The sequence below is a fragment of the Lepisosteus platostomus genome, chromosome 6 (genome assembly GCF_059453375.1).
Source record: "Lepisosteus platostomus isolate fLepPlt1 chromosome 6, fLepPlt1.hap1, whole genome shotgun sequence".
Lineage (NCBI taxonomy): Eukaryota > Metazoa > Chordata > Actinopteri > Semionotiformes > Lepisosteidae > Lepisosteus > Lepisosteus platostomus.
In genome coordinates this window covers 39,026,917-39,054,190 of record NC_142616.1, presented here as the reverse complement: position 1 = coordinate 39,054,190, position 27,274 = coordinate 39,026,917, and the positions used below count along the sequence as shown (strand labels likewise).

Genomic DNA, 27,274 nt, shown 5'->3' with positions numbered 1-27,274 from the left:
TGTTGTGCAGTGCTAATCCAAATGCCGATTGCTGGGGATTAGACACCAACCCCTGGCCCAGTCTGTCCAGAGTTCTTCAGGGGACAGCAGACAAAGCCCCCCAGTAACCCACAGACCACAAGCTAGAAGATTAACAAATATGGGTCAAATACAATACAAATTATTTGCTTTTGGATGGTAAAAGTATTTTTTTTCTATATGCACCTTACAATTCTAGAATTGTGCTGTATAAAAATGAAAAATGGTGCATTTCTTAACGACTGTGCTTGTGTTTATTTTCTCATGTTTTCTTTGTTGTTGTTGAATGCAATTAACATTGCATTTTAAAAGCCTGTTTTCTTCCCGGACTATAAGAATGAATTGATTTTGTTTTTACGTATGTGCTGAAAATAAATTCCTTTATATTTAGGTCTGTACATCTATACTGTACCGAAAACGACAGCTAAATGCAGAGAAAATAAAGAAAACAAGGTTTCTCATAGGTGAAAAATAAATAATTTATCAGAAAAAAAATTCAACTAATATGGATTTTAAAAATATGTAATTCTTCTCATTATGGATATACCTGGATATAATGCACAGACAGTATTGAAGAGAATACTGTATGTTGGGAGTCCACAGCATACCGTAAAAGATTTAAATGGATCATACACTGAGCACTATTTTCTCTGCCAGAGGTAATCAATTTATGAGTAGAAGAAAAGGGCAGAGAACTTGTGTAAAGTTGCAGCACGTCTTAGAAACACAATAGCCATTTGCTCTGAGATTATAGAGCTGCAAATCAACAATGGTGAAAGAAACACTGTGAGCAGCTTTTGAGACAAGTATGGTAATAAAATGCGGTTTATTAAATGAGTCCTTATAACCTTAAATATTATATTATGTATATTATATATATGAATTATGATATTTAATTATCACATAATGCTAGATATCTGAAGGTATAGGTGGTACAGAACAAAATGCCTTTAAATTTGATTATTATATATAGAAACTTTAAGAACTAAAATCAAGGTGAGCTGTGCAGAGGACAACAAATTCACAGGGAAAATATTGCACCTTCCCAAAGATGATAGCAAGATAACACCTTTCAGTTACACAAGAATTACTGACATTTCCTGTTTGCATATAACATGAGAAAGTGTTTAGTAAGGATTAGTGTTACTTAAAATGTTTAGTTCCAGGTTAACACCTGCAAACATGTCTAAAAACAAAAAAAAAAAGGATACAGGCAAGAGGTTTGCCCATTTTGCTTATTTGATTTCTAGAGGTTTAATGTTCTAAGAATTCCATCTAGCCTTTTTTCAAAGGATACCAGAATCAGCAAGCTTTGAAGGATTTTGGCTATCTCAGTCAGGTCCCCAAATAAATTTTACATGTCAAAATTTGGTATCCTCTTTGGGAATTTATAACGGTGAAATTCTGAATTCTAGTAAAAGTTCATCTCATCCCCACTGACCAAAACATTTTAAAAGATACCTTTCTCTTCTCAAGAACACTTACTCTAATGATAATCTGGTCTGGTCTGCTGGCAGTGTGCAGGAACGTCTTGAATTCCAGATGTTACTTAATTGGAAGACAACTGATAAAGAGTGGCAAGATGCAAAAAGTCATGAAAAATAGGAGAAATGTTTTGTCGGAAGTGGTTAGTGTCAGCTGCTGTACTGAGAATGTATTTTTTCCTCATTACTACTTTGATTTAAGAAGATAAAATGCCGAAGTCAAAACTTCAGCATTATACCTTCTGAAGTCCAGATGCAGTTTTAGTGCATTTCATAACACCATCAAATGCAGTCGGCTGTATTTCCATGACACGGAGAATTGAACTACATAAAGATGAATAACCTGCATAGAGTTCTTCAGCTCTGTAGTTACTTAATATCACTTTTGTTGGCTGAGTTATCTTTACATCTCTCGCTTCGGCAGAAATGTATGAGCCACAGTGACAAACTTGCTTATTAATATTGCCAAGGAAACTGGGCCGCTGTGACCTTTGTGCTGCTGGGCAATGAGTTCTGCAGCTGCATGAAGCAATACATAGGCTTTAAAACCGGTTTTAAAAGCATGATGTTTTATAAAGGAACCCATTGTAATGCATTTATGTGCATGCTGTATATGTATGTGGCTTTTACTTCACATTATAAGATGTTGTTGAACTATTTAGATGTAAAATTAAAACCCAAAATAGTAGATGGAAATTTGGGTTATTCAGAGAGCTAAAACTGCATGTGTTCTGAACAGAATCTTATTGAACACAGTCCCTTCACCTTTTTTGGAACCCCTATTATAGTAGATGGCCTCTGAAATTCCATGCTCCCATGGAAACCAGTTCAGATTTCAGGCTATTAGATAGATTGTTCTTCCCATAAAAGAAGAAAAAACTTTTATCTACAAGATCCCCAGTGTTGCTACCTGTTGCTGCCTTTTGCAAAATGTACCTCTATAAGTCTGATTAATGACATTATGTCTTAAATTCTATGGCATAATTTTCTGGGTGCATTGATAAACTTACAAATTCAAACTTCTATCAGCTATGTCTTGAATGGATTTGTAAAAAGTTATTTCAAGAATCACCGAATACAGTCGATTTAGAGCTCTTACGATGAAAAGTTACAAATCCATTTGTATTGTTCTTTTAGGATGTGGATTTGTGCAGAGTAGGGTGGGACCCAAGTCAGACACAAGGCAGGGAGTGACAGTGTTTAGATACGTTTGGTGAAAGATCCCTAAGATCTCCATGGAATTTAGACTGGGGGTCGGGACAATGGTCGGGTTGTAAGGGAAGAAGGCCAAAACATGAAATGGATTTTAAATTCGGATCGATCATCACTCGCTTTAGAATTGCGTAGTGCTCCACTTATCCATTCTGTACGAGCGACTGATCATGCGGTCTTGTAGGTCTTAAAACACAAACCAGATTTACTAACAATTTACCGCTGTCTGGCGTGATTCTAATGGCGAAGTGTATGTAGTTACATTAAATTATCCTGTTTTTTTTTTATTTACGCACTGTGAGCGGTTTGTTATTTAGGATATGTGTCCGGGTGCACGTTCATGTTATCTACCAGATGTTATGGGTGTGATGCGTGTATTTAATCACTTGTCTAGGATTCCGTATAATCCCATACTCTTAAACAGCCTGTTGTCTTGTTCGTCGGTTCCGTAGGATCCAGTTCCGGGCTTTGATCGCCGCAGCAGCGCGTCCACTCAGTTGTGTGTAATCCTGGTGGTTCCCAGCTATTCAGATGTTAATATGCTCATCAAGGAGTTTCTGTTGAAAGAATGAAGGATCAATGAGGATACACTGTGGCGGAGTGTCAAAGGGAGTTTTTCCAGTTTTAAAAACCTCTTTTTTGAAGTCATTTTGTGCACGGCGGAGATAATGGGATTTGTTACACCTGCGGATTTGGAGATAGTATAGTATCTGTTTGAGGCAGTGCTATCAGGTAACGAAAGAAACCTTCGATTTTTCGAAACCGATGCTGTACCGCAGGATGGAGAAAAATACAATTTAGTTGCATACACAAGTTTTCGCTGATTCAAACTTTTAAAAAGTTTGAAGTTATTCAGTTAGATTTTAAATGCTCCTTGTAAATCGTGTAAATTGTACCTTATGGTTGAAGAAAATCAAAACTTTAAATAGTAAAAGTCTTCAGAAGACAGATGGAACTAAAGTTTTTTTTTTATATCATGGTGTTCTCTGGCCATCGAATAGCGCTGCAATTCTTTCATGTTTAGAGTCACGTTTGCTTTGAAGAAAACCGCTTTCGAAACCAGTGTACGACCGGGTGGACTCATTGAGTGTGAACTTTGTTAACAAGGCTCTTCTTTGAAGGATGCAAGATCTACATTTTTATATGCGAGAAAACAGTATAATAATAGGTTGGCAGAGCTAACTAGTGAAAACAAGGCTGTTGTGCATTGCTACTACTTCAGCTGTTTAAAATTATTTATACTGTTTTTTTGGTAATATAAGACTAACATATTTAAATATAATGTGAAGTTTGTAAAACACGGCGGTTCATTTTGCTCTAAAGCGTGCAACGTTATGACACTAGATTGGCAGTTGTTGACTAAGTTTTATCACTTAGTTACAATAGTCGATTTTTTCACTGTCAAGTCACTGTCTGTAGAATAATGTTTAAATAGAATATAAGTTATGTACCGTAGCTGTAACAGATGCGGAGAAATGAGACCGTTCCAATTATATTGGTCTTGGAATCTGAATTATGATAAAAATATTTTCATTCATTTTTATTCTGCAGTAGTTTTGGTAGTGATTGGTGACAAGTCATGACGTGGTGTAGGTGTGCTATCTTTTTTCAACATCAAGATAGCCACTAAAAGGTCACAAAACAATTAAATGTTTTCATTTCTAAATACTAGAATTCAAATTTCACTATAGACTTGAGCAAATGGAAGGTAACATTGTCTAGTACAAAAAAATAACGGCTTTTGCCAAATACAGCTTTATGAAACCAGTCATTTCAGTAACATTTAAGAGGGGATGAAATGCAGTTATCCATATTTCCGATAATTGTTTTACATTATTATGCAGAAGTGTCTGACCTTTGATGTTTTAACAGTTGGACTGCCAAGGACTATTGTTGCAAGAACTTGGACATGCAATTTCTTTGTTTTTCTTTAAAGTTGGGGGAGATTTTCTGTGTACTTCAATTAAATGGATGTGGTTAGTTGTATCAAATGAAACTGCAACGCTATTTTTATATTTCAGGGTTAGAAATGGCATTGATGAATCACAGTGAAAGTAAAATGTACACAGTAATGTGTAAAACCTCCAATTTACATAACAAATAAAGACAGTTTCCAGGTATGCTCAGCACCATGTTCTGTGATTCAGAACAAGGCAACAAATGTGATGTACTGTGAAGCGGCCCTTACATCGTAAACAAGCAGGCTTTTGAATACATCTCTCTTAATCCATTAGAAATATTGCTCTCGACTTCGAGGCAGTTTCGTCAACAAATACAACTTGTTAACTCTACACAAAGGTCATGCTGGAACATTTCTGGGGTGAAATGTCTGCTGCACAATCTGTACGTGTTTGCTCATAGATCACCTTACGTTAGCTATTACAGTGATTAGTGAGCAGGAAGGGCGGCTTCATGTCATATTTTGTGGGAACTCTCGATCTCGCCTATGCCGAAACCAGGCAACATTCAACAATATGGCAGCTATACAGTACTTCACACAAAGTTCACGGTTTATTTTGTAGTTTGTAGTTTGTAAAATTTTGCAATACTGTCAATTTATTTTGTTACCAAGATTTAATAACCAGTCAGAGAAACTTGGACTATAGTTCCCCTTTAAATCTAACAACAATTTGGGCAGAATTTACCAAATGAAGATACAGGCCAATGGATTGGTGTAAAATCTTTAGACTCCCCTTGTATATTACCTTTATATTGTCTTTAATACAGATGATCTCTTTATGAGAGTAGATTTTCACTTATTTTTACAGTAAAGTGCTGAGGTTACTGTTGGTGATAATAAATAGTTCAGTTTGTTTATAAATTAATGCACAATAACTGAAAAGGTCAACAGTACAAAAGCAGTTCGGATCGTCATAGGATATTGAAACAGGTCAGCATTTTAACTCCCACTCTTAATGATATAGTTCTGAAATTGTTAGGACTTTTATTGAATCCAGAGCTGGGAACACTGTCGCACAGTGGTCTATTTAAGAAAACTAACAATGCCAGAGCTAGTTATTTCCAGTAAATGTCAGCATTAATACTGATCCTATTGTTCATGTCTGGGATTAAGTGTTTAACTATTCACCAGACTGTATAATATACAGTATTTTCACATGTGAATGGAAGTATACATCAGGATATAGCCTCAGTGTACTGCTTCACTACTTCTTCATTTAAATAGTCTTAAGTGCTTATAAAAGTGAATTCTTTAGTTTTAATCTGGTTAGATTCTGTGTCAATTCTCTCATAGAAGTTGATTCTTCTATTCTTCTGTTCATGAAAGTTCCTTCCCGAGGCTAGGATTTTACTTTTTATGGGTAGTAAATTAGTACTGAATGAAAATTTACATTATCTTGTAGTAGTTGGTCTCAGAGATCTGAGATCGAACTGAGACCATAGGTTACAGACCATACTGTTTTTTCTGGACTGTAGATTAAACTCTGGCATTGAGGGGAAAAGAATCTCAGTTATGCTTTGCAGTAGAGTTTAAAAATGTTGACAGCGGCTGAGTAGCGTATAGATTTGCTTCATGAGCGGTGGTGCTCCACAGGAGAAGACGGTCGTCCATTGTGCGGTTTAAAAAAAGTGCAGCGCAAGAGATTTTTTTCTTGTAGGCTAAATGTTCTCAACGGAGGGCACAGGCTGAAGTATTTGAAGCAAATTCAGTGGAGTATGAGGCGGCATGGCAGGGCAGTGGTTAGTATTGCTGCCTTGCAATGCTGGGGCTCAGGGTTTAATTTCGGGGTTGTTATCTGCATGGCGTTTGTATGTTCTCCTCGTGGTTGTGTGGGTTTCTTCCAGGTGCTCCTGTTTCCTCCTATAGTCCAAAGACATGCTGGTAAGTTAATTGGCTTCTGGGAAAATTGGCAGTGGTTTGAGTGTGTGCTTGTTTGTCTCTGTCAATGGTGCACTGCAATGGAATGGGGTCCTGTCCAGGGTATATCCTGCCTCATGCCCTTTGATTACCAAGGTTAACTCCGGGTCCCCCTGTCATCCTGTATTGGATAAAACAGTTAGAAGATGGATGATAGGGGAGCACGTGACGGAGGGCAATAGAAAGTGAAAGGGTACCCTAGAAAGATTATCCATTTTACAGGTCTTGCTTTGACATTTTAGTGTCAAATGGTTTCCTAAGTAAGGGAAAGTCGGTGTGTTTCTTTGACAACTGGATTAAGAAATCTTTCACAGAGCCCAGGAGTAAAAAATCTACTATAGAAAAATCAAAATAAATTCTATTTTCACGTTTTGTGTGTTTAATAAGGAATTTACTCTTTTCAGATGGAATAACATTTCTAAATTAATAAAATACCATTTGTTAAATTAAGGAAGTTTGAAATTGTGGTTTTGTAGTCATTGGAAATATTAATTGTAGGCATTTAAAGTTGCTTTTAGATCTAGTTAGGTGACTTTCTTAATTGATTTTAGTATGGTTTGTCTCAGTTCAGTAAAAGCTTATACAGTTAAGCAAGTTCAGTTTTATCAAATCAATGCATGTTTCATTTTTTAAACATCTGTATCACCATGTGCATGAAGAAAGGTTATCTCCATCCCAATTTATGGAGGAAAACTCAGTAAATTATTTTGATTTTATGTTTTTAATTTTAGAACTGGCAGGTAATTTTTCTTTATAGCCACCCAAACCTTGTTTTATATCTCAGCTTGCAGCTGCTAACCCTGCAACCGCACAAGGGAGAATAAGGAAGCGTACACGGACTCCTCCCACTTTAAAGCCATTCACCCTTAATTGAGCACATCACAGGCACCATAGTCCAAACCGGAGGATCAGTGTTGATTGGAGGAGAGGCATGTCTGTCACCATCAGCACCACATGACTGCAACCCCTCGGGAGGGGTTGCTGTGTAATTGGGAACTGAGGGGAGTCCTGGCTAATGAACCCCACGCTACCCAAGCCACTTGGGAGGCCCCGTTGGTTTTATTTTTCTCATTAAACCTTTATTTATCTTATGCTTGGTTTACACAACCAGCAGGCAGTAAATCAAGGAGAGCTGTATAGAAAATATTAAATTGTGAGGCAGGTGGTCTGAGGATCAGACAGCCCCCTCCTGCTGTAGACACATATTGGGCCAGAAATCTGGAACACTGTCTAGAGTGAACTTAACTAGGGATTCAAAAGGGGTGAAGGATTTAAACCCTATTTTCCTTTCATCCTGGAAAATGCAGTCAAAATGTTCCCTTTAAAACACTTTGTAGGGATTATTTTGTTTACAGTTTAACTTACACTAAAATCATCTCACAAAAGTTTGTGTAAAGCTTCTCTTAGCTGTTATTTACAGTAACCTTTTGTGTTTTTTGTGTCTGTCTAATTGAAAAATGACTATGGACAAAATCCTTATAGTGTATGAATAGATCATCCCACAGTGTACAGTATTAGAACATTTTAAACCTCTATGCTATATGATGTTGTAGGATAAATATCAGTATGCTGTTGCTATCCACTAGAGCAATTTCTACATCACTTTCCTGTAATCCTTTCATCTTAAATTCCTGTTATTGTTTCTCACTACTCTTCCTTTTCTGGACTTTAAACTTTTAAATACCTGTGACTGGTATCTTACTCTTACCTGTGACAGTGTGTTACTAACCTAGAAACCAGTTTCACAAAGTTATACCCTTCCACTACTAAAAATCTTCTTACTTTCTCACATTTACCAAGTCGTTCTATGCCATGCTGAGACTGATTTTAAAAATCAAGTCCTTAAAATCCTTTTCATATCTTTCATACTGCATTGTCAGATCCTTCGCCTTAACCATGGACAGAACATCAGTACCAGGTGGAATTAAACATCCAGAACCACCATAGACACCTAGCAGTTTCTGTAGTCGTGGAACATTCAAACCATTTTCACAAAGTTATAATTTTCTTTAGTTCCTTCCAACCCAAATACTATGAACTTTCTTCTCTGTATTTCTCTTTATTTCTCTTGCTTTAATCTGTATCACCCGCAAGTACATATCCAACAGCATAGCCATGCATGGCCCCTCTGACTTTTTAGGATCACCTAGAGAACATCATATTTTTCCAGTGACTTCATCTGTTGCATTTCTTCTAGAAAGTGCAATGCCATTTTCATTGGAGAAACTGCATACAGTAGTTAGGATTGGAGATCTCTCCAAACTGATGAATTGCTAGCTCTCCCAACTATAATTATACAGTTTTCCTGCCTGCATCATAACAAAGGGTTTGAAAGACTCACAATCCAATCGAACAATTGACTAATTTCTCTCTATATCTCTCCATTCATTTGCAGATTTCCGCATTCCACATTTCCATTGGCGTTTTTCTCCCAGACTTTCATATTTGTAGACGCTTTATCTTCCCCTACCTAATCTCAGTGTCTGTCTTTCAGACTCCTTAGCCTTATATTCCTGCTTTCTTCCTCTTTTCATCTAATATAACTTTGAAAGTAAACAGTTTTTAACATTTTTGCAGAAAAACTTCTTTTGATGCAGATAATGTTTTGGAAGTTTTTCAGAAGTATATTCTTAAATGTTTGATTTCATTTAGAAAAAATATTCTCAATACGTAAATGTATAACAATTTTTATTTTTGTCTTTTATTTATACTTGCGCAGTGAAAGTTAGTCTGATGTTCCACACATGTACGAACATAAGGCTACAAACAATAGTCGTTTTAACTGTTTGGTTTTTAATAGTTAATTGATCCAAGGTTCTCCTCCAGCTGTTTCTTGAAAGATGCTGGGGTATCATGTTCAACAACATGGCTGGATAACTTGGTCCATACTCTCACAACTCTTTCGGTAGAAGTCCTTTTTAAATGGTCTTCCATGTACTTTCCAATTGTTTCCTCTGGTTCATGTTTCACTCTTCATTTTGAAGAAGTCCTCTTGGTTGACTGCTTCATTGCCTTTGAGAGTCTTGAATACTTGTATCAGGTCACGTTGTGGTCTTTGTTCAAGATTTAACAGAATGGATCTTGTTGCTCTTCTCTGGACTGATTCTAGAGCAGCAATATCCTTTTTGTAATGTGGTTACCAAAATTGTACACAGTATTGTAAATGACGCCCATCTAGTGCATACAATTTACAATATACAATTTTAACGTGGCATCCCTTGATTTGAATTCTACAGTTTACACTGTATAGCCAAACATTTTTGCCATTGTATTGCTTCTCCACAGTATATGTTCTAGACATCTTTCTGACTGGAGGAATCGGTGCTTAACCTGCAATTTTTTCTGTTTGATTTGAACAAAGAAAACAGGAGATGTACCCATCCCATAAGTAATATTTATTTTACCAACAGTGTGAGGTTAGTCTGATTAGCAGAATATAATGCATATTAAAAAATGGAGATCCTTATCCTATTTACAAAGCCTGCACCCTCATGCAATTTTAAAATTTGAAACATTTTTGGGAAAAAAGATGGTTTCTTCATCCATTGTAGTGGTGTTCATAGTGCTAATCTTACATGGAGGAAAAAAACAGAAAAGCCCCCACATGAAGTACTAATTGAATGTTATTGTTTAACAGCACACAATTAACTAGTTCCTGACTGGTTTCCAGCTTTCACCTTGCTGTGAAAACAGCTTGCTTTATCTCCCAGTGAGCTGTAAAAGTCCAAGGCTTCAGTTTTTCAGCAGCTCATAGCACATGGTGAGCTCTCAGTGTATGGATTTCATCCTTCCATTCTCAAGTATTTAGGACTAAAAAATTGCCAAGAGTTTGACAAAAGGATATTTAGGTCTTTTAGAAAAAAAGATACATAAACATCAACTTGAAACCCAAAAAGGTCATAAGGTCATAAAGATAAGACGTCTTCCTCTTGCGGTCAGTAAACATTACAATTGTATTCTTCAAAAGCTGGCTTTACTGTACACAGTGTAAACCACCTGTGTGGGCTTTGATGTGAAGTGTTGATGAAGTTTATTATATAGATAGGGAAATGTCCTCTGGTTGGTCTTTGCATGCAGACAGCATCTGCAACCTATTGCAAAGCATACATCTGCAGATGCATGGCAGATACTGCTTATTTAGATGGCTAGTCAGACTCCTGGCCTGTGACTTTGACAATGTCTGTGTCGTGTTTGCTCAATAAAATGTCAACACATCTGTTAAAACATTTGTTGCAGTTATGAGTGATAGATTTCTTTTGATACCCAGTATATTGGTCACTTGGATTTTTGTCACTATGTGTTATCGTTAGAGATATTTTAAGATGGGTATGAAATTGTATAATTCAATGGAACAAGTTAAAGGTTTATGCCATGCTGAAAAGAGAAGAATGGAGACAACGTTTCGGCTGTGCAGCCTTCTTAGGGTGTGAGAGCACACACCCTCTCACACACAAAGAAGGCTCCACAGCTGATAAATTCTGTTTCCTTTCTTCTTCTTTTCAGGATGGCATAAACCTTTGACTTGTTCCTTTGCAGGCTACACATGCTGATGCAGCTCCCTACTTCACCTACTTAATTCAAAGGAAAACCACTTTATTGAAAAAAGTAAAGCTGTCAGTGGAAAATGTTTATATCTTCATGCGGTTTAATGGTCCCAAATGTGATTATATGTCACTTTTTTAAGTTGGCTGCTATTTTGAAGAATTTTTAGGTGACATTTACTTCCAGAACTGCCACCATCTCAACGTGCTTACGTGGAGAGGCTAGAAGACTGGAATACCACCTTGCTTCTGTGGTGATTTGCATTCTCAGGGAGTGACATTTCAGAAATTCCACACTTTCACTCCAGTTCAAACAGTGCTGATCAGAGCAGAAAAACTCATGTTGCTAACATTAGACTTCATGAGAAAGCATTTGTTTTGATTGTACTTTAAGAAACCCAGGTTAAATTTTAGTTGACACTTTCTAATCAACTGGTTTCGATATGAGCAGGCTTCACTGCTTAAAATCTCCATGTTCAAAGAGTACTTTTATTTCCTGTGTTGAGCAACTTCACCTTCCCACAGACTTGCATTATGCATAAGCCTTATTTCAAACCAGGACTCATCATACCAAATTCATCATACTTCAAGAGATATTCAGTATATTTGAAATGTTATATACCCCACATGATCTCTGCCTTTCTAGAACTTTTATTCCTGAGTTGATTTGAAAGCTCCTTGATCTTGATGATTGCGTCTTTGCTTGAAATATACTACCTGACAGAGCATCCTTAGGGACAGCCTAATTATTGTAAAATGAGAACCACAAGTAAATTTTTACCCCTAAATATAGCAATTTTAAAAACATCTGCAAGGGGCTGCCAGGTGTTTCAAGGCCCTGTCTCTCTGTGACTTTCAGAGATGACACTCCTCTCCGCTCAGCCTGCCTCTCTGGACTCAGTCCCCGCGGCGACCACCTCGGACAACCCGGAGCAGAGGATGACGGAGAAGAGGAGCAAGGTCATCCAGGAGCTCCGTCAGACAGAGGTGGATTACATCAAAGACCTGCAGATGTGTGTCAAAGAAATAATCGATCCCCTTCAGAGGAAACAGGTACTTCCAGGACTGAAACGTGGACTGACCTTTTTTTCTGGGAAGTCACCTGTTGTCTTATGTAATGTGAATGCAGCCCCGGGGTACTTTACATTGTCCATTATTGTTTAGGAAGCAGGCAAATTGCAACCATATGCAACTCGTTATCAGTTACATGAGAATGTCAAAATCTGTCTCATCATACTTTTGCAGGTCAGCACTGCTTTGACTTTGTAAATGACTTTTATGTCCATCTTAACTTAGTAAAGGCTTCAGTCCAACATAATTTGCCCTGAATGCTAATTATACTTTTTTGTAATCATTTTTTTAATATAGGTGCAGAATGTTGACTTTGATGGTCTCTTTGGCAATATTAATGCTGTGATTGATCTCTCCAAACGCCTGAATAAGAGCCTGCAAGAGACGGACTCCATTGGTAGGATTCATGCTCACACTTTTACATTTAGTTACAGTGATGTAACTGCAGTTCACATACAAGGAAAATGTGATGTTTGCTCACATGGTGTAGCTGTTCACTCTGCATAAGGAGGTTTTTTGCAAAGGATATTTTTTAATTTTAATCTGAATTGTGAATAATCAGCAATTAATTTATACCTGCTATGGCTATAACTCCTGTTCTGCACAAGAATGAGGATTTGTGAACTCCTTATTGTTAATATTTTCTGTTGGAGCCATCTCATCTTTTTGAAAGTGCTGCAGTACTGTGTAATGGTACCTTTACTTGGAATAAATTCTACTTGTTGAAACACACCGAAGCTTTGAAAACACTGTTCACGGCTAACTTTCACTTAATTATAGCCCCAGAAACTGAGTTACAAACAAACCTTGCAGATTAGAGCTTTTATTTATAAGTTGAATCAGGAATGTGGACTTGTTTCCAAGTTGTACATTGAAAGGCATCCCAGACTTCTCACTTGAAAAATAATAGGATAATTAGAATAATTGCAGTTAGAATGAAATGTAATTTGATTGATTCTTGCAGTGTAGAATTCATGTTTAATTTACTTTCATTGTGTAATAAGCTGTATGTATGTACTTGCACCCACAAGTCAATTTCTAGTACATATTACCTTTTACCTCAGTGTGTAATTTATTAATTGCCTTTTAAGGAGGTGACATTGTCTGAGTAAAGACACCAGCTTAAATTGGTCCAAAAATAAGTGAAGAAAAGGGTGACCATAACCCTGTAAAGTTGCTTTTGATAATCATAACAACAGAGTAATTGATTTAGGCCACGGAAACATAAACATCATCAATGGTAAGTCTACAGCATTAGTATAGTTTTGAAAACAAGAGCTGCAGAAAAATGAAAGAAACTCTTTACCATATATTATTAGAATTCAGTGGCCAATTATCCATTGCTCAGCTTGTGACTGTCAGCTGTACAGTTTTTCTTAAAATACATAACAGTATTAAAGTAGGAATGTGTTTTCCATTTGACAGGAAGGTGTTTTTTGGAGTTCAAGACAGAGATGGAAGACGTGTATAAAGTCTACTGTCAGAATCATGACGATGCGATCTCTCTCCTTGAGGGGTATGAGAAAGACGAAAATATACAGAAGCACATTTTGGAGTGCCTGGAGAAGCTGAGGTAAACTCCTTTTCAAAGGTTTTACTCTTTTCTTTCTTTAAAAGAAAGCCCATCTAAACATCCATACAAATATATGAGGGGGTTGTGTCAAAATATACTGATGTACAAAGCCAAAGCAGCTGGAGAGATGAAGCCACTGGGCAGCATGGTTGGGATGCTTACGATGGTGTGTCCATCTCCTCAGGTTTTTGCGTTACCAAAAATTCTTAACCACATTCTTAGGTTAAGAATGTGCCCAACCAAGTTTTACTACTACAGAGTAGTTACTACCTCTTGATTTGCTGCAGTGGGCACCTGGTTTGTATCCTTGTGTCGCTGATACAATATTTGTTTTAGATTCAGTGGACAGAAGTTGTGCTCTGAGCATGTTTGTGTGTCTCAGTGAAAATTCTAGTAAGGATGGAGGAAAGAGCTTGTGATGTCCAGGTGGCTTGTCTGCTCTATTTAAAGAACTGTGGTGCAGTTAGAGCAATGACATGAATTGCTCCTACCACGGGAACAACTTACAAAGGGAAGAATGTATTCCCTAACACCTGTTTACACCAGAAGGCACCAAAATGGGGACTTCTCCAGAGAATGCATTTAAGCTATCGCGAACAGAAATGGTGGCTGATCTAGCGCCAATTGGTGTGTACTGATGTTCTCCATGGGAACATGTCACATTTGTATGTGTAACATACATTTTTGCTTCACCATGCACAATTTTCATTAATCATTGTTTCAAATGGACAAACATTGTTATAAGTGCATTAACATCAGCAGGGTAATTCACATACCCTTTAAGCAAGAGCTGGACACTTTCAAAGTTCACAGTAACATAGAGGATTGTTTTTAATTTGACAAATGACTCAGTGGGAACTGTAATTCCATCTAAACTTTGATTTTTTGCTGACTTTTCCAGATCAAAAGCTCTTAAAATACTATACCAAACAATCATACAGTGGTGTGGTCTTGGCTAACATTTCATTTTCTTTTTCAATTCTTGATTTATAGCCATCAGGGCATAGGGCTTAGGGTTGTGCTCAGGTTCATGTTAAAATCTTTGATCTTTTTAAAACATCTGTTTTGAGAGGTTTTATCTTTTTTAGACCTTTTTGAGGATGGTCGTTGAAAGTTTCTCTTATTCTATTTCTATTAATCAATTACTGCATTCATCAATAAAAGAACTACAGCGAAGAACTTCAGAGAGGCTGTAGATGGGATTTACTTTGGAATGATATGTTCACAGTGAGGTAGAGTCTCAAAGAACACAGATTTCAGCAAACAGTTTCTCCACCTCTGAGTCACAGAGTGATGGCACTCTGTTCTCCCCCCCATTTTTTTCAGAGGATCAGAGAGGCCAGTCGGGACCTGTAGCTCATTTGGTTGCTGGTAGCTAACTAATCCGAAGATCTCACCTATTTCTTGAAAGATGTCAGGTTTTGCTTTCAAATGCATGGCTGGGTAACATGTTCTAGAACACTCAGGCCTACTTCTTTGGTTAATGTTTATTTGTACTTTCACCAAACACTAAAAATCCAACAACAAAGGTAACCATTTCCCACACTGCACTGTAGTGAAGTGAGAGAAAGGTGCAGAGAGTATAAGTTCAAGTCGTGACAGGTTTTCAGAAGAGGTTTGCTTGCGGCGCTGTTGGAGCAGTACACAATAGACGATTTATTACTGATTGAGCTGAGCAGGCTACAGGTGGGGCACATCACTGCCTGAATAAGAGATGTTCCAAGAAGGCCTTGTGCAAGAGCTCTGACATGAGCCATCTCATCACATCACTCTTTCAGGTTTTGTGTGTTTCAGACCACACCTTAATTGGCCTGAACAGCTTGGAATCATCAATGTGATTAATCAACTTTAAACCCCCTTGTCTTACAACAGTGTTTGTCAGGGGAAAGGTGCTCTAACTCTTTCCATTTCTTTTCCTTTTCCCACACGATGGCTCCCTTCCCCTCACAGAGCTGTGTATCGCGAGTGGTAAGTCTGCCAGTGTCTGCATGTGCTGCTCTTGACTGCATGCTCTTCTCATTAACCATTTTTAACCACTTAGTTTGGTTTGCTGGTTGTTCCTCCTCTCTTTAGGATTACCTAAGGCTTGAGTCATTGACTGCTGTCAAATTTACGATGCTTGGTGTGGGTTTTAAGCTCGTGAGCGTTCCCAGATTTTTTTGTTTTCTGAAGGCAGATCCACAAAAGTGTTCTCATATCTGTATTGGGATGTTGTTCATTTCCAGAGTGTCATCTAGTGGAAGACTAAAGAATTGCTTCATCCTCTTTTTGTCACATGTAGGACAGGATAATGTTTGCAAATTAAAATTCCTGGAGTATTTTTCAAAATAGAAGTAATTAATCTGTTGTATTTAAGTAAATGTATAGTGCAAAATTAAAAAAGAGAACTTGCAAGGCATTTGTAGGTCAGTGTCAATTGAAAATACATTTCCAAATCTTCACAGCTTGAAAATAGAAAGTATGATAGATAAAACTAGGAGAAAGTATCAGTATTCATAATATTCAAAACAAAAAATTGTGGTTTGCTTTAAAAGCTGGATTCAGATCTAAATTATTTTAACATCTCCAAAATATTATTTTCATTGTAGAAAAGAATAATGTAGAAAGCATAGTAGTGTTTAAATTTGAGCATCAGTGATATCCTTAGTTTAATTTAATAAGGCCCATAATAAAACAATATTGAACCAACTGCAAGTTTCAAATGTCGAATTGTGGCTTCTTTCTACCTAAATGAAAATCACTTTGAGGTGTTAGGATTGGAGGTCTTAATTGGGAGGTACTGTAGATGAAAGGTTTAATTTAACCTGAACCTAAATGCAGTGAAAGAGAAACTAACATTGTTTTATGCTTTTGCCATAACATGTTACTAGGTCACCCTGCATCTGTGTTGCCTTAATACTCTGTAGGTAACATTGCACATGTTTGTGTCTTAAAACCAATAAACTAAGGACTCCCTGTATACAGCCCTAATCATAGTTGAGTGTGAGTTCTCATATTATTGTAGGGTGGCCTGTACTGTGTTTATTGCTGGCTTTGGAGAAAGGTGCAGCTGGTAGCATTGTAGCCATAGACTCCTCCTCTAAATGCAGCGCATTAGGCAAACAATCTTTAAGATTAAAGTAACGCGATGGCACCCTCTACCTGTAAACAGGGGAAAGACCAACTACATCAACGTGGGCTCGTTCCTGATCAAGCCGGTGCAGAGAGTGATGCGGTACCCTCTGCTGCTGATGGAGCTGCTGAGCGCCACCCCGGAGTCTCATCACGACAGGGAGCGGCTGGCCGAGGCTCTGCTCGCCGTCAAGGAGATCAATGTCAACATCAACGAGTACAAGCGGAGAAAAGACCTGGGTAAGGACCGGGACACGAGGGGGGAAAAAACCAAACTAAAAACAAATTCCAGATCCATTCAGAAAAAGTTAGACATGTCTCTTTGCTTGCTTTAAATGTTTATTAAAGAGCCCAGGTGTTTAATTATGTATGTGAATTTGATGGCTTGGTTTAACATATCTGGTTTGCAGAAGTGGCCACGTCGCACCAGTCAGGGAGAATTGGGACTTTCTGCTGTGACACTTCTTGTTCATGGAAACAGTTATTAATTCGCTAGTCACTTCTACTCTGAGAACTGTATGTCAACACTCCTTATCTACATGTTGTGTCTGTTGTTTTTATTTTAGCAGCACTCTGGGGTGCTGTGATATAAAAATCATACCATCTTGACTAGGCCATAGACACTGCACGCACAGCAGAAGATGTTTTCCCCAGAGTCAGTAAAACAAGTGCAGTCTCTGCTAGAAGAGAGAGTTCCTGAAGGAGTGGTTTCTGGTGTCTTCCGCAGTTGTGAAGTACAGAAAGGGAGACGAGGACACTCTGATTGACAAAATCTCCAAGCTCAGTATGCACTCCATCATCAAGAAGTCCAACCGCGTCAGCAGCCACCTGAAGCACCTGACTGGATTTTCTCCCCAGGTACAGAATCATTTGCATGTTAGTTTATGTTGTGCTGATACACACAGAAAAGGTACTAAACATATCCTGGTTGGATGGTTAAACTTAAAAGTGGAGGAAATGAGTGGAAATTGTAGAAATTCCTGGAATATTACAATTACTTGGAAGTGTCTGTGACCAGCCATGTTTAAATTGTGATTAGTAGAACATATTACAATACAAGTGCACTTTGGACTATTTTTATTGTAGTGTTTACACGCCTGGCTTGATGAAATTGCAGTCTGATTTTGTAAACATGTTTTTTTTCCCCATTTTGAAAGAGCGGTTCATATTGGAAAGTCAGTGTTGTCCCCATGTTTACTACTGGGTTACCCACATAGCATTGCTTTAACCTGATTTTGTTCTCCTCAACAGATTAAAGATGAGGCCTTTGATGAGGCAGAAAAGAACTTCCGGATGCAGGAGAGACTGATCAAGTCTTTTATCAGAGACATCTCTCTGTATCTACAGCATATACGGGTGAGAGTCTATTCACTCTGCAGGAAGAACTGTGCCTTTAGAAATCCATCCAGATAAAGCTAACACTGTGATTAGTACAGGCACAAAAGTTCTGAAGATTATAATGTGCTCAAATAGACACTCTCTGTATCGGTAATTAAGGAAGAAGCCAAAAAAGCAGAAATCCATCATCTTTATTAACAGTTATACATAATAAAGAGTACTAAAAATGTACAAGGTTCAGTGGATGCATGGTGGATAGTTATGCAACACTGACATGTTTGCATTTTTCAATGTTGTCTGAACAACAGCAGTTGTGGATTGTGATGCTTAGCAGTTCTGTTGAGCTTTTCCCTCCTCCTTGGAATCAGTCACCATTTGAGTGCTTTTAGCTTCAAACTTTGTCACCAGTACCTACAAGAGTAATAGACTGAACCTTGGCACATGGTGGACTTTTTTTTCATTGGCATTCATTCAGTTATTTATGGTAGTGATTAATGTTTGTCATTTTGCACGAAGACAGCGATTATTGTAGAACCTCTGCTAAAGGCGGCAAGTAAGTTTGTAGTCTGAAGTCTGTCAGTTTTTAATGACAGTGCTTCCCTTTACATACAGTAGCTCAATGTATTTATATTATCACATAAAAATGTGGCAACAGTTGGCATAATTTTAGTTAAATTTTTTAGTTAAAATTCAGAATTTTATTAATTGTGAATTGTATGACTTACGCCCATACTTGAAGAAAAATGAAGACTAGAATTAAACGTTAGTAACCAGAATGTTGCAGGCTGTTGCATATTCAGATATCTTTCCCAGGGATTTGAATATAATTTTTTTGGGGGGTTTACAGAATTCCACTATATTTTTTTCCAAATGTTCTACAACTAATGTGCTTTTTTTTCCAGGAATCTGCATCAGTTAAGGTTTTGGCAGCTATCAGTTTCTGTGACATTTATGCTGACAGAAACCAAATGGACCCAGAGCGATTTCAAAAGGCTCATCGATGCATCAGTGACAAACAGTTCATAAACTTTGTAAGTCCATTACAATGAAACGGTTTGATGATGCAATCCAAATAAAGTGAAACTTTTTTTGTGGTAAAATATTTTCTGCAACATCAGTGGAAAAGTTCATTATCTAGTGGGAAAGCTCGCATTAAACAGCAGTAATTTAAGATTCTGATGTGTTTTGTGTGTGCAAACTTGTCGTGTGTAGGTTTTTGAAACTGTTTTTTAAACCAAGACTCTCTATCAATGTCTCCTAACAGAAGGAGAGGACTGAGAATTTAGTCATTACTCCCTTGAATCAGCTGCTTTCGATGTTCGCTGGCCCTCACAAACTGATCCAGAAGCGCTTCGATAAACTGCTGGACTACAATAACTGCAAAGAGAGGGCCGAGAAGATCAAGGATAAGAAGATGCAGGAGGAGCTGCAGTCGGCACGCAACAACTACGAGGCACTCAATGCCCAGCTCCTGGATGAGTTGCCCAAATTTCACTGCTGTGCCGAGGAGCTTTTCACCAGCTGTGTGCGCAATTTTGCGATGGCTCAAAAGGAGTTTGTCCGTCTCTCTCTGGGAGAACTCAAGCCTCTCCTGCAGGTGAGTGAGTGAACCTGTGGAGACATAGAGGAAGTGCAATACAGCTTTCGAGAGGAGTTGGGATTTTATTATTAATGGAGATGAGAATACGATCATTACAAGACCATTTTCTTAGTCTTTCATACCAGTTAAGAAATGATTGCATTTTTAGAATAAAAATCCTCAGCTCTTGGAAAAGTATATACTACAGTACAATAAGTATTTCTTAATCACAACAGCAGTTGATGTTAAGTACTATTGAGAGTCTTTTTGTACAGTATGGCTCATATTGGTTATTATTAGAGTTTAAAAGAAAAATTGGCTTCATCGTGTATGGATAGTACCAAAATTCATTCAGTGCCCTGCAAAAACGTTTTGCACAGATCATTATTTTGGCCTGTGTATAAATCAACTGCAACATCGCGCATCCTCTCCAGAAGTAGAAATAAATTAAATTATATATAGAGTCTATTATGGGATAAAGCAGGTGATAAGTTCTGCCTTTGGCAGTAAAACCAAGAACGGTAACACATGTCCACACTCACACATAAATTATTATTAATGTGGGAACAAAATATGTGCAAATGGTACCACAAAAATGTTAACTCTCATAAACGAGATGATTTAGGGATCTTGACAAGCATATTACCTAATATTCATGCACCATATAACATCGTCTCTTAAATCTAAAAGTGACAGAAATATTAGTTTTTGGTCTCTTTCATTACAGTAGATTGTAAAAAACTAAATAGAATAATAATCACTGGGAAGTCATGGCAAAAACAGCATTATCAGCATGTGTTTATGAGTTTGGTGTTCTTAATAATGAAAAAAAAAATGGAAAAAGGTTTGCATGGCAAACCAAGATGTTCTCTAAGCTCCAGGTAGCATGTAAGTTCAGATGCAGTTCTTTAACAGCACCTTGCCTGTCTGCTTCTTCATAGCTCTCTAGAATAGGGGGTACTGAAGGTAACCTGATAGCCCTGTTCCAGGAGGCACATGGACAGGTCCTGCAGCAGCTGCAGTGTTTCAGCTTCTTCCCAGAGAGCCTTCCTGCTGTCAGGAAACCCTTTGAGAGGAAGAGCATGGAGCGACAGTCCTCCAAAAAGCAGCTTCAGGGGCCGGTGAGTGACAGTGTTTAAAGCCTTGACACATGAAGTTAATATGAGTTTCTGTTTAAGATTTTGTTTTTTTGTAATGGTGGTTTATTTCCAATAGATTCCAATGTATATCCAATATTCCAATTTATTTTCAATTTAAAATGATAAACAAAATACCGAATCATCTGTGTATTTCAAAAACTCACTGTATGTATGACTTTATTTTGTAAGTTTACTTTTAGTGCACCTCTCCATATTTTAGTTTGCATTCCACCAGGCAGGAAGGTTTAAAGTTGACCATAAGCTTGTAAGATCAACATAAACTACTAAATACCCAAAAGCAGAGCTTCTTTTGAATAAGAAAAGCCTCCCCTGGCCATAACTGGACTGTCTGCATCTCTGTGTCTCCATAGCCCAATTATGTACTCCAGACTGAGAGTCAGAGAGCTGGTTTGCTTTCAAAGTATCCCCCAGAGAAGCTGTATCAAGCTGAGAGGAACTTCAACGCAGCCCAAGACCTGGATGTCTCTGTGTTAGAAGGTGATATTGTTGGAGTCATTAAGCAGCAAGACCCCATGGGAAGTCAGAATCGCTGGCTTATAGACAATGGAGGTAGGTTTCAGCTGTGGAACATGAACAGCTGTCCTTACTGGTTTGCGCACTGCTCACCTGCAGTCTCAATCATAAAATAAGCATACATTTTATAAGAGCATAAAATAGTAAGTGACTTTATCACAGGTTCTTTACATGTATTCAGTAATGTATAGTAGTATAGTAGCTACTAGAGCACAATGTTCTCGGTTTCAAATGTGAACTTGCAGTGCATGGCTAAGGGTGTCCAAAATAATTACTCTGCAATCACAGGTGTGATGTATTCCAAAATTGCTGTTAGACACGCCAAGGTGATAATGGGGAAAACATGTAGAAAGTTTTAAATATATTGTCCTCTCTTGTCTTTCCAGTCACCAAGGGCTTTGTGTACAGCTCTTTCTTAAAGCCGTACAACCCTCGGAGAAGCCAGTCTGACGTCTCGATAGGGAGCCACTCGTCAACCGAGTCGGGCTACGGAGGCTCTTCGCCGGTTTTCTCGAGACAGAACAGTAACAGCACCCTAACCTTCAACCAGGAGAGCGCCTCTGTGACATTCTCCACTTTGCAGTCCCAAAAATCCGGCGCAGACTCGGTCTCATCACGGGACTCCCAAGCTTCCTCGCAGTTGACCCCTCAAGAAAGCTGCTCTTCCAGGAGAGGCAATTACAGAGAGACTCCGTCACCGAACCGGACACACTGCGGTCAGAGGGATCTCTCCGATTCGGCCTCCGAAACGGACTCCCGATCCTCCCAAAAAAATGTCCGGACAAATATTTCATATCGCGATGCGCAGGTGGATAGGTACATTGAAACGGATCCGGCTTTTAGCCGAAGGAATGGAGACTGTGGATTGCCTGACCAGAGGAAGTCGGAAAGTAATCATGAAAAGGAGTGTGAATCTGATGGAAATCAGGTAGGCTTGCAATTAATTGTGCAATTTTTAAAAGAAGAGATAATTCATTGTAAAGTGAATTATTTGATTCTGAGAAAATTAATGTTTTTATACCAAGCTTTCAGCTGAGCCTATTGAGTAACAGTATCAGTATGGTGTTGTAGTTGTAACATGAAGTTTTTTGAGTATAGGTATTTCACCAAATTAGCTGATTCTCATTCCTGTGAAAAGACCTAACAAGAAATGCTGTTTCTTGAGCATGTTATCCTACATTTTGTAATACATTTTGTATTGACGCAGTGCTAACCTTTCCATTTGCAAGTGATTATTAAGAGCCAGAAACATTTGTTTACTTCATCGCATTTCCATAGCTGAATTTGCAGTGATTAAAAAAGGTGTCTTCTCCTGGAGTTGTATATTTTACATTTAAAATTTAAATAACAGAGCAAACTCCCCAGTTTCATAACTCCAGCCCGTAGGCACATTTACTCTTGCTATGCACCATTGGAGTGAGCTCTGCTCCCGAAAATAGGACATAATAGCAGTAGTTATGTGTGTAGAAGTATGAAATATTTCATTTTTAGTCTATTTATGGATTATTGACTGAATTTGAATATATTCAATTGAAAAGATCGATTTGAAAGTGCCCTCTCTGCATATCAGACATTTTTCTTATGCAAAACAAAGCTCCAGAATGCTTTCAAAAACTAATATTAACAAGAAAAGGCAGTTGTCCTTGTTACCGTTCAAAGCTTTAAGATATAAAATCCATAAACCTTTGAGACCACAATATCTCCTTAAGATAATCAGAAGGCTAGGATTTTTTTTTTCTCCAGATAGACGCTGAAAAGCAGGTCAAAAGCTATATACTGTATATGGAAAAAAATTCACCAGTGCACTGTACTAAAAACGGAATCCTAATGTGCCTGCCTCTTTGTTCATGTCAATTTGGAGACTCTAGTTTCTAGTTTGCTTTTTTCCCCCCAGATTTACTATGCCATCTACTCATTCACTGCCCGTTGTGCCAACGAGTTGAGCATATCTGCCCAGCAGCGCGTGAAGATCCTGGAGTTTCACGACATGAACGGGAACCAGGAGTGGTGGCTGGCGGAGGTGGAGGGCCGGCGGGGCTACGTCCCCTCCAACTACATCAGGAAATCAGAGTACACGTGAAGAGAGCCTGGGGGCCGAGGATGCCCGGAGCCACCGACACGAACAACAGACTGGTGCCTTATTTCTGGAGAGGGACTTTCTTTTCTCTCTCTCTCTCTTTGGAGTTCAAAGTGCTTTTTTGGAACTTTCATGGCTGCTAATATTGTATGACAGGAACACGTGTGTAGTTCATCATTCGCAGTCCCTGAAGCCTCTCTTGGCTCTTTTCTCATGGGAGGGTAAAAGATATGCTGGTGTTTGCCTGTGGTCTTCCAAACCCCCCCACGTTAGGTTTTCCAGTGAAGAAACATCAGATGCATTTTAGGACACACATTTGCTACTAAAACTGAAAATGAGAAACCGTGTCAGAACAGCTTAAACGAAAACAACATCCTTACAAAACATGTATTTACTTGAGAAGTTGCCCTGAGTTTTACAGCTAATCAAAGTGTGTAAAGTATCCAAGTTACCAGCATTTTTTTAAATAGTTTGTTTTGTTCAGAGAAAACGGTACACGAATAAAGAAATGCATAAGGAATGCGTTTATGCACAAGGTGTGAAACACTGGATTAAGCTTGGCTACAAGAGTAGGACACGCCAAAATTAAGAGTTTTTGTGACAGTATTATGTAGGGTGAGAAGGTTGATTGAGCTGAGTTCAAGTATGTATCTTGTGCAATTAAATGTCTTGTGATTCTGCAGCTATTTTAGAGGCTCCAGCTTTTAACCAGGGCATCAAAAACCATATTCTTGTTAAAAAATTAACATGAAGAGGTTGATAATTGTCATAAAAGGGAAAGATGATTTTTAGGCCTAGTGGCGCAGAACTCCAAGTCAATAAATTAAATGATACTTCCATCATTAATTAAATATTCATATTCTTCATTAAATCTTCATAAAAGAACTGATGGAAATTGAATATTGTGTTCCATCACTGCATAGCCTAGGAAACGCTTTCCTCTGTCTTATTTCAAGGACCGAATTGTTTAGGAGCTTAATTTAGTGTTGAAGTTATGACAAATTTATAACTTTGCACCTTGTTGTTTCAGTTTGCAATAAAACATTATAATTGCATTCTGCAGTTATCCATCTTGTAATATCTGTCTGATTTAAAATCCTGAAGCTTTGCCTATCAGTGAAGAAGAGTTTACAGATGTATGTTGATGTGGCTATGGAAGTTTTCATTTTGGGCAAGGAAGAGTGCTAAAATGCTTGAGGGCCATCATAATAGATTTAGTTAAATTGAAATGCTCATCTTCACAAATAGCTCAAAGAGTATGCTGTACCAACTGTGTATCTGCATGAACACTGAATGTATTATTTAATCATTCAGCATGCTACTGAAGAGAAAATGTATTATAAAAAAAGTTTTATATGATGGACTGTACAAAACAAAGTGTATATTTTTATTCTTTTTGCTTTTAATAAAATCCAGGTGACTGGTTTAGCCTTGTTGTATATTGAACCTCATGAACATACCTATTGTGGAAATTTTGCGGGTGGACTTGAACAATCATGAAATGCTATATCAAACTTTTCTGCAAATATAGCTTCAGTCCTCCATACTCTTCTCTGAGAAATTCCAGTGCCAACACGTGCAGGCTAAACTGAACAATCCAAACTGCCAAGGTTTGCTTTTAAAATTTCATCTTAGACATCTTTGTCTTGTTCACTTCTTAGAAAGTTGTTTCTTTATAAGTACAGTCCTCTTGATATTAAAGGTATGCCTTATGTTATTTATTTTTACATAATGGTATAAGTTGCAAGAAAATTAATGTAATACTGCTCCTTCTGTTGTGTATGGAAGAATACATTCAGAAATGAATCATCGTGTTTTTTAACTTCAGACTAAATTAAGGTAATACAAATTTTCAATTTGAAATTCAAAGCTGCATCTGCTTTTGCCCAGGTCAGTTTTTCTTCAGTTTGCCTGGTGTTTTCTCCTACAGTCTGATGAAGGCTGTTGGAAGGATATTTTTTTATCCTTGTCATTCAAATTCTTGCAGTGCAACAAATGGATAAAGTTCAGGTTTGACCTCTTGATAATATTTCTAGGTTTTCCAGTTCGTTTTAAGTGCTTCTAAAGGAAATGATTTACAGTAAGCACTGCCATTTCAGTTTTTCTTCCAGCATTTTCTGTTTTTTTCCCACTTTTGACCTTTGTTTTTCTACTTAATTCCACATGTGTCTGGATGACACGCAAGAATCGATAAGTCCAACTGTGAAAAATGTATTTGTCAAGAAGAACAGCAAAAGAATATGGTATATATAATAATTTCTTATGAGGATTTTTTGTCTTTTAATAGGCGTTTCTGTACAAAATAGCTTTCTTTCCTGACATACTATATAAAACTGCCTTATGTTGTTATCGATACTAATCCAGCAACAATATAGCGGCACAGTGAGAATGTAATGCATTGAATTTCACTAGCGCATTCAGAGCTCCATTTAGCATTGATCTTTTTTTTTTCCTCATTAGTCTAGCAGCTGTTAATGCGATACGGTTCATTTCAAAGCAAGAACATGAGAGCCAGTTTTACACAACGGTAGTGCTGACTGAAGAAATGCCACTGGAGGTAAAATACTGCATGCTGATTCTGACTGTATACTGCCAAGAGGCATACATGGTGCGGTTTTAACATAGTCGTAACACAGTGGTCTGAAATCCCTGAAAAGACTGCTGTTCGAAGACATTTTGTTCACTCTAATCCAGTGCTTTGAGATGCTTTTATACTGTAGATGCTGCTTAAAAATCCTTGAAAGAATAGTAAACTCATTCTCTCATTTTCTTAGCATTCCCATGCTATTTTTTGTGATGGCTGTAGAAGGTCTTGTATGGGTGAGGCCGGCGAGTTGTGTGTAAGCACTTTTAAATTCATAATGCACAACTGATTTTTTTTTTGTTTTAGTTAAATGTTTGTTGGGGAGAGTCCTGTATGAGTTTGCAGAAGATGACACAACAGAGTCAACATTTGATCAACAATTGCCTCTTTCACTGACTGTATCGGCTATTCAATATTCCAGGGGCAGGAAAGCTACATACAGTGTAGATCAGTGAGGCCTCTGCTTAAAACTTCCTTTCTTTAGTGGATTTCTGCAGAATGAACATTAAAAAACAAACAAGAGGGCACAAGTGGAAACGGTGAATCTGAGAACAAGGCACATCTTTACCCAGAGTGTAGTGGGATGTGAGTTCGACTGGCGGAACGGCCTCTTCCAATCCATGAGGTGGTTGTTCTGCTCTAAGAAGAAGCCCCACCAGGACCATATCAAACCACACACATTTCCCTGCACCATTTAAGACTAATTAAAAAATCTGATTTCAAGCACTGACGTTTTTAAAATAATCATCCAGTCTGTATGGCTTGGTCATCATTTATTTGATACAGGTGAAAAACATGTAATCATCTAATTTTCTCCCTACAGTGATGTATCACACTGTTCCTTTGCAAAAAAATCACGAAGGACAGAGAAGTAATGCAAAGCAGCCTAATCATTTAGGATGGTTTGGTTTTGCTTTTTTTCCAGTGTTTGTGCACAGGTCCATCCATCCATCTTCTAACTCCTTCATCCTGTTCAGAGTCACAAGGGAGCCGAAGCCTATCCCGACAAGCAACAGGCACGCGGCATGATACACCATTACAAAGTTCATAGTCGAGGTAAGAAACGTCAGTTCAGTAATAAAAAATTATTATTCTTTAATCTAATTCAATTTAACGGCTTTTTTTACTCTGACCTG

General features: G+C 37.9%; 1 protein-coding gene across 4 annotated transcripts in view; it reads left to right on the top strand.

Moving 5' to 3' along the window:
• The window catches only part of dnmbp (dynamin binding protein), a 61,543-nt gene extending 36,563 nt beyond the window's left edge, over positions 1–24,980 (top strand). For 3 of the 4 annotated variants that reach the window (XM_088635763.1, XM_088635765.1, XM_088635764.1), the window contains exons 5-17: positions 11,992–12,185; positions 12,501–12,600; positions 13,629–13,776; positions 15,727–15,744; positions 16,928–17,127; positions 17,615–17,745; positions 18,139–18,243; positions 19,128–19,256; positions 19,490–19,822; positions 20,746–20,925; positions 21,315–21,513; positions 21,864–22,405; positions 23,372–24,980. In XM_088635763.1, coding sequence (XP_088491889.1) covers positions 11,992–12,185; positions 12,501–12,600; positions 13,629–13,776; positions 15,727–15,744; positions 16,928–17,127; positions 17,615–17,745; positions 18,139–18,243; positions 19,128–19,256; positions 19,490–19,822; positions 20,746–20,925; positions 21,315–21,513; positions 21,864–22,405; positions 23,372–23,557 — 2,465 coding nt within the window. In that variant the 3' untranslated portion in view covers positions 23,558–24,980. The remainder of the gene's footprint in view (positions 1–11,991; positions 12,186–12,500; positions 12,601–13,628; positions 13,777–15,726; positions 15,745–16,927; positions 17,128–17,614; positions 17,746–18,138; positions 18,244–19,127; positions 19,257–19,489; positions 19,823–20,745; positions 20,926–21,314; positions 21,514–21,863; positions 22,406–23,371) is intronic. The other variant, XM_088635766.1, reaches the window with a different exon arrangement.
• The last annotated feature ends 2,294 nt before the right edge of the window (positions 24,981–27,274 follow it).